Here is a 7,806-nt window from a genome sequence, read left to right as displayed (position 1 = left end):
ACTTGGGGCTCCCAGGCCTGGGCGGGGCCGCGGCGGGGGGCTGCGCCGGAAACGGCTGAAGACTCGTTACTCTGTTGAAGAAGACTACAATCTTTCATTAACGCCCGCGGAAGTTGTAATCTGATTTTCCTACATAGCGCATTTAAACAAAAGAGGTGCAGACACACACTCCTTCAGCCCCACACCCCAGGCCCAAGCCTTTAAGGAGAGGAAAAGCCGTCTCCGTGTGTCAAGGCAGGGGAATTGGAGTACCGAGTCCGTAGAGTTGAGATTTTGCTCGTGCCTGTGCCGATGAGCAGCACTTTAGTCTTGGAACCAACCACCTCATCCACTTTAATCTGTGTTAGCTATAATTTTTTGTTTTTGTTCTCTGAGGCAGTCTCACAATGTCCAGGCTGGCCTCAAACTGTCGTTCCTCCTGCCTCAGCCTCCAGTGTCAGGATCATGGGCGTGTACCACTGCCCCTGGCAGTAATATTCCTTCTTGGGTGTATCAGAATTTATACTGAACAATGGGTTCTGGGTTGCAGAAAAGGATTGATACTTATTTTTGGAGAATTTTTTGAGAGTTTCACTGCTGTATGTTGTTCAGGCTGGCCTTGAACTTACTATGTAGCCCAGCTGGCCTTGAATTGATAGTGATCCTCCTGCCTCAGCCTTCCAAGTGCTGGGAGAGGATTTATTTTTTGCAAAAACTTTAAGAGGAGAATACTCAGATGTGCACTGCAGAATCCTCACCATGTAGATTTCAGAGACCAATAGATAAAGATGGGCTAAGAATAAGCAGATGTTGGGTGTCACTTAGGCTTTGATTCTGCCCTGTGTACTGATACGGTCTTGTTCTTTTTAACCAGAAATGTGGGTTTTCAGAACTTTATTCGTGGCAAAGAGAAAGAAAAGTAAAGACGGAATTTTGTCTTCATGATGGACCTCCTTACGCAAATGGTGACCCTCACATTGGACATGCCTTAAATAAGGTAATTGGAATCCATGTAAATGTTTTCTTGGTTACTTTGTAAAAAGTGTGATAATTATGTAAATTTACATAAGCACGTAAAAGCTTCTTATTAGAAGAGCCAGTTCTTTGTTTAGAAGAAGTATTAATTATCCTGTTTTGATCTTGCATCCTATGTGATCATATTACTCTTAATGAGGCTTGTAAATAAATCCTGGTGATAATGAAGTGTACAACCTTAAAAGGAGTGAGGTAGGTGTGTATATACTAGATCTCCAAATAAAAGATGTCGAAGTCTGATAAATAGGAATGCAAGTTTTAAAGCCACGTTACTTTGGGTTGGAGATGTGCCTCAGTGGTGGAGCTCTTGCCTTGCGTGCACACGGCTGTGGATCGGCTCCCCAGCACTGCAAATGAACAAACCAGAAGCCATGTTATATTGGAATCTAATTTTGTTATGATTTAAAGCTTAATGTACTTGTGTAACATTTTAATTTTTCAACAAGGACCTTGTATTTCTTTTGAAATCAGAAAGAATGATAAATACAAATTTAAACGTAAGGTTAATAACCAAAGGATCCAGAAAGTACATGAGTCTAGATAGTCAAGAAAATGAGTGTGAAGAGTCGTGAAATTTGGAGAGGCATGGTGAGGCCTCTGGGCTCTGTGGGATCAGGCCTGGAAGAGCCTGGTCCGGACCCGTCCGTCCTGCCAGCCCCTTTTATGTACACGCAGAGGCTTCTGCTGGTGTTTGCTTTAAGAATATAGCTGTCAGCACAGAAGGAAGAAAGGAAATACAACCAGTCATTGCTGTTAGGTCTTTCCCTTCTCTGTAAGTTACATAAAGCTTAGTTCTCGTTTCCGTTTTTGTAACTTCTAGGCACGTATGTTCAAGACACTTTAATATAAGAAAAATTGTCTGTTTTATTTTTTTTTTTTTTTGGTTTTTCTCCGGTACTGGGAACCGAACTCATGACCTTGCGCTTGCCAGGCAGGCGCTTTGCCACTGAGCTAAATCCCCAGCCCCTGTCTGTTTTAAATATATCCACTCAGATCATGTTTTATATAAGGCTCTTTTGTTCCCTCCCCTTTTTTTTTTTTTTGAGGGGGTAGTTCTAGGGATTGAACCCAGGGCCTTGCAACCCCTAGGCAGCCGCTGTACCAAAGGGCTACTTCCCAGCCCTGTGGGGTTTTTTGAGACAGGGTCTCGCTGTGTGCTTTAATTTGTGTCCGCCTGGGGCTCCTGCTTCCGTCAGGGTTGTGCTCCCGGCTGGGAGCTCTGTGTTCCATCCCTGACTGTGCTCTGTTTTCTGCAGTCATTTCTGTGGTATTTCATAGACAGACATGTCCAAGAATAGCGTTAGAGTTAATTTTTTCCTGTTTGTTTTTCACTTTGAAATCTCTTGTTCTTTGATTTTTTTGAGGTGGGGTTCATAGCATTTTAAAAGTTCAGATATCTGTTACTTCTGTTTTAGCACATGAATTGGTATATTTATGGTTTTTTTTTTTTTTTTTTTGTTTTGTTTTGTTTTGTTTTCCGGTACTGGGAACCAAACTCACGACCTTGTGCTTGCCAGGCAGGCGCCGTGCCGCTGAGCTAAATCCCCAGCGCCCAAATTGGTATATTTAATAGGTTATTTTATAAAATCCTTTTAAAACTCGGCTTTCTCAGTGTTTAAATGGTATTACATTCAGAGCAGACTGTAAGTTGTGGGCCACGTGTTCCCTATCTGAACAATTATCATTTCATCTTTGCAGATTCTGAAGGACATCGCCAATCGATACCACATGATGCGAGGCTCCAAAATCCACTTTGTGCCTGGCTGGGACTGTCACGGGCTGCCCATTGAGATAAAAGTGTTATCTGAACTTGGTGAAAAGGCTCAGGATCTTTCACCTATGGAAATTAGACAGAAAGGTAAATAATCTGTTTCTTCTTAAAATGACACTTGCAATCGCTGTTTCTGTTTTGTTTTGTTCTTTTGAGACAGAGTTTTGCTATGTGTTGCCGGCTGGCCTAGAACTCCCTGTACTATTCCTGCCTCAGCCTGCCGAGTACTGGAATTGCACCACCATACCCCACTGTAATACCTGTAGCTATAAACACTTAGGTTGCTTGTCAAAGCCAGGCCTGTGCCCAAGGGACCTTTTGTTTTGTTCTGGTTTGCTTGTAATGAGGTCTGTTGATAACTACTTTGTGTCACAGAACTCTCAGATTTTGTGTAATTGATTTTGTATGGAGGTAGAAGAAAAGGTGGTATGAGCATATTATGTTGAATTCTTCCGCTTGCTGAATGTTCGTGCTTTATTAAATTGCAGTTTTAGTTAGTTGTTTTTACTTTGCTGGATAGGGCTTGTTGACTCATTTCAGGTACTAAATTCTAAAATACCGGTGTTTTTGAATTACTCTCCTGCTTGGCCCTTTTCTTCAGTAGATTTGTCCAGAGAGGAATCTTCTTTCTTGAGTGTTAACTGTTGTATGTTAGGGTATGATTGTGAAGACATTTGTACTTCCTTGTGAAACACACCATTGTTGACTTAGACTCAATATGCTGATTAATTTTTTTGTTTTGTTTTAGTATATAATGAAATGAGAATTACTCTCTGACTTTCCTTAAACTAAGAAGTAATGGGCTAGAGATATAGCTCAGCGGCACAAGCGCCTGCCTGGCAAGCACAAGGTCCTGAGTTCAATTCCCAGTACCAAAAAAAAGTAAAAGCCAGGCATGGTGGTGCACCCGTATAATCCCTGCACTCAGGAGGCTGAGGTAGGAAGATTGTTGTGAGTTCAGGACCAGCCTGGGCTCCAAAGTGAGCTCAAAGCCAATTTGAACTGCATAGTGAGATCTTGTCTCAGAAAGACAAAAAAAAAAAGTAATAGGGAAGGCCTGGAAAGGTAGCTCAGCGGTAGAGTGCTTGCCTCATATGTATAATACCCTGGATTTGTTTCTTTTTTTCCTTTTTTTTGTGTGTGTCTTTTTGAGACAGGGTCTTGCTGTGCAGTTCAGGCTGGCCTTGAACTCATTTTCTAGCTCAGGCTGGTCTCGAACTCGCAACGATCCTTCTGCTTCAGCCTCCCAAGTGCTGGGATTACAGGCGTGTGCCGCCACGCCTGGATTTGATCACTGACACCAAAAACCTAAGAAAGAAATAATGAATAATTTTTCAGCTAGAAAACACAGAAGACTGTAGTAACATTTTAACTTTCGAAATTCCAGTCTATCCTAGAATTTGTTGTATCTTACGAACATGTTCAGGCAATCTATTAAAATTGTTCCTAGTGTTGCCAGCGTGCGTGCGGGCCTGTATGTAGTCAGCAGCTGGGAGACTGGTGCAGGAGGACTGCGAGTTTGAGATCCACCTGGTGACTTAGCGCGACGCTGTCTCAAATGCAAAGAGCAGCTGGAGACATAGCTCAACGGCACAAGTGCCTGCCTGCCAAGCGCAGGGTCCTGAGTTTGGTCCCTGGTACCGAAAAAAAAAACCCTCAAATACAAAGAGCTGAGGATGTAGCTAAGTGCAGAGTTCCTGGCTCACCCTGCAGTGTTGAGAAAAGGTCTCATCTGTGTAACCCTTGCAGCGAGAGCACTGCATGCTGACCTATGCTTAAGAATTTGAATTGGTTGGTTTTTGGAAGCTTCTCGTCTCTTCTCTTTTTTAGCTAGGTCATTTGCTAAAGCGGCCATTGAGAAACAGAAATCAGCATTTATTCGGTGGGGAATAATGGCAGATTGGAATAATTGCTACTATACATTTGATGGAAAGTATGAGGCCAAACAGTTGAGAATTTTTTACCAGATGTATGATAAGGTAATGAAGTTTTTTGTTTTTTTTTTCAGTGTGTTGAAGTGCATGTTACAACATTTCTGGTTTTATATAATGTCTTTGTCTTTTATAGGGTTTGGTGTACCGGTCTTACAAACCTGTGTTCTGGTCTCCGTCGTCAAGGTATATGTGTGTTCTTTAGTACTTACAGGGGAGAAATATGTGAAGCTTGCAAATGTTTATGTTGCATACCTTGAGCCCTCAGGACTGCCTTGGCTGAAGCAGAGCTTGAGTATAACCCTGAACACTCCAGTCGTTCCGTGTACGTGAAGTTCCCCCTCCGGACGCCTCCCCCGAAGCTGGCGTCTCTCCTCGGTGAGCTGGGTGTTTTCACACTGAGCTTAGCACAGGGCAGGGTCATCGGGTTTGCCAATGTCCTCTCCCTCTTCCCGCAGACAGCTCCGCCCCTGTGAGCGTGCTGGTGTGGACCACGCAGCCATGGACAGTCCCAGCCAACCAGGCCCTGTGCTACTCGCCGCAGTCAAAGTAGGGCCCCCTTGTGCTGCGGGTTTATCTGCAGATAGGGCTCGTCCCGTCGTCCGCGTGACGCTGAGTTGGTTCCAGCCTCTTCTTGAAGTTTAGAGAATATGGCTTGCTGTGACCTAGAAGACGCGATGTTCATGTAGATCCTGTTAAGCTTTACATAATTCCTGTTCTTTTTGGTACCAGGAATTGAACTCAGGACCTTGTACTTGTCAGGCGGGTGCTGTGCCGCTGCTCTGTATCCCTGGCCTCTTAGATGATTCCTTTTAGTCCACAAATGTTTTTTTTTTGGGGGTTTTTCTCCGGTACCGGGAACCGAACTCACGACCTTGCGCTTGCCAGGCAGGCGCTTTGCCGCTGAGCTAAATCCCCAGCCCCTAGATGATTCCTTTTAAAGAATCCTTATTTCCAGCTTTTTTGGAAAATGAAACAGTAGTGTGAAGTGTAGAGTACTTTGGAAATAGAACTTTTTGATCTTGCCAGATGTTTTTAGGGGCTGTAGCTTCATGGCAGAGTACTTGCCTAGTATTCATGAAGTCCTGGGTTCAATCCCCAGTACTGCAAAGAAAATAAAAACAAAAGTTGTGAAAAAAATTGATTTTTATTAGGTAATTACATTCGTTGTGGGGAATTGGTAATACATACTTAGCACATTCTCATTCTTTTTACTTCCCCTTCCTTCCCTCTCTCCACTACTGATGTCAATTTTTCTAAAACAACATTTGAAACTAAAATGTTACGCATAGCTTTTCTATTTTTGTGATTGGTGGTTTTCTCCCCACGTTCTCTTGTCAGGTATGCTGTTGTGAAGTGTTCTACTTCTGGAGACCACTACGTAGTGGCTGCAGATAAAGTTGCTGCTCTTGCTTCTACTTTGGACACGACATTTGAGGCTGTATCAACATTTTCAGGTAAAGAGTTACAGATTTTCAAGTCGTCAGAGTCATCAGAATAATGATTTTTTAATTTCACTACTTGGTTGAACAGTTCTAATCATGGATTGAAACAGATAAGATCTCTTTTTCTAGAAGAGATTTTATGTTGATTATACATTAAACATTTTTATATATTCTCAGAATTTTCATAGGTAATTAGATAAGCGTTCTGAACTCATGTTTTCATTGACAAACCAATGAGCACTAGAAACAGACACCCTTCCCGGAAGAAGCAGGGTTTCATGGCAAAGGCAGGGTGTTGAAGCACATTCGGGCCTTGTTTGTACAGTCAGAAAGCTGTAGGACCAGGTATTCTTTACTCCATACCTTTACTCACTGCCCCCCTTTTTAATGTCCGTTTATTTTGTTTGTTTATTTATTTGTTTTTGAGACAGGGTCTCATTATGTAGTCCAGGCTGGCCTTGAACTTCCTGTGTAGTGTAGGTTGGCCTCAGACTTGCAGCAATCCTCCTGTCTCAGCCTCCTGAGGGCTGGGATTCCAGGTGTGCACCACCACATCTGGCTTTCTCCCCTTTTTCAGTGTGACAGTGTTAAAGAGGAGAGTGACAATTTAGATGTTGTCATAGGAGATAACCGTGAGACTTGCGGCAGTTAAATATAGAGCTCTTCTGTCTGTCGTGTAATTGTTTGGAGCGACTGTGCTGCAGAGGACTGCTGGGTTGGCGTTCTGAGCTGCTGTACTGCAGAGGATTGTACGTACTGTGCTTCTCCCTGCTGACAAATAAACTGGTGAAGCAGTAGGAGTGTCTCATGGCCTTTCTGGGTCCCTTTCCTGGTTGCTGGCCGCACCCGCAGTGTAAGTGAGGAAAGGTTTGTTTTGGCTCCTCCCATTTCAGCCCATGCCAGCTCCAGAGATGAGGCAGTGTGGCGGAGGCGCCTGTAGGAGAGCGGCTGTCCTCAGGAGCTGGGGCCAGAGAGCCGGGAGGCTGGGAGGGCCCTGACCCTGCCACACTCGCTCCCGGCGGCCCCATCTTCGGAGCAGTCCCTGCCTCTAGCGGCTCCCTTGGCCGTGAGCTGTCTGTCGCCCCAGGGTGCAGTCAGCGCCAGAAGCCCCCCCGGAGTGTGTGAGGCTTGGGGACATCACTTTAGAAGCCTCATCATAGTTAAAGTGGGAAAATTTGTATGCGGTGTGTTTTCTTTCCAGGAAAATATGAAATAATTTCTTATTACTTTGAAATATTTTGGGGGGCAGGAGGTTTAAGGGAGATTAGATGGTAGATAAAATAAGTATAAAGGGAAGTGAGTAGATTAAGTTTGCTTTGCTTTTCCCAAAACTTGGATTATCGTTCTCAAAATACATGAAGAGCACAGTGTGAGGTCAGGGGATTGGTCTTAACTTGGGAAACTTACAGAAAAGAATTAAAGTGAAACGAGCAGATTTCTCTGGGTATTAATTTTGAGAGTTTTTCTTCTTTAGTATCATTATAAGTTATCTAGGAAAAAAAATACACCCTCAAGTATTCAAGTTTGTAAATAACTCCCTGGGAATGAAATGCCAAGCCAGTCAAGCCAAACAGCAAGGAGAGTTCGGGGTTTTTTTTTTTTTTTTTTTTTTTTTTTTTGGTTTTTCTCCGGTACCGGGAACCGA

At 43.5% G+C, this 7,806-nt stretch overlaps 1 protein-coding gene across 1 annotated transcript in view; it reads left to right on the top strand.

Moving 5' to 3' along the window:
* Iars2 (isoleucyl-tRNA synthetase 2, mitochondrial) overlaps nt 1–7,806 on the top strand; it is a gene marked incomplete in the record, with an annotated part of 35,220 nt that overhangs the window by 474 nt on the left and 26,940 nt on the right. The window contains 7 exon segments of the mRNA XM_013507032.1: nt 854–976; nt 2,713–2,872; nt 4,616–4,764; nt 4,853–4,902; nt 4,985–5,094; nt 5,175–5,265; nt 6,058–6,173. Of these exon segments, the coding sequence (XP_013362486.1) occupies nt 854–976; nt 2,713–2,872; nt 4,616–4,764; nt 4,853–4,902; nt 4,985–5,094; nt 5,175–5,265; nt 6,058–6,173 (799 nt within the window).

The sequence above is a fragment of the Chinchilla lanigera genome, unplaced genomic scaffold (assembly GCF_000276665.1).
Source record: "Chinchilla lanigera isolate Chin_1 unplaced genomic scaffold, ChiLan1.0 scaffold00119, whole genome shotgun sequence".
NCBI lineage: Eukaryota > Metazoa > Chordata > Mammalia > Rodentia > Chinchillidae > Chinchilla > Chinchilla lanigera.
Note: the sequence above shows the minus strand (reverse complement) of the source record. Positions and strands in the feature narration are given on the sequence as shown.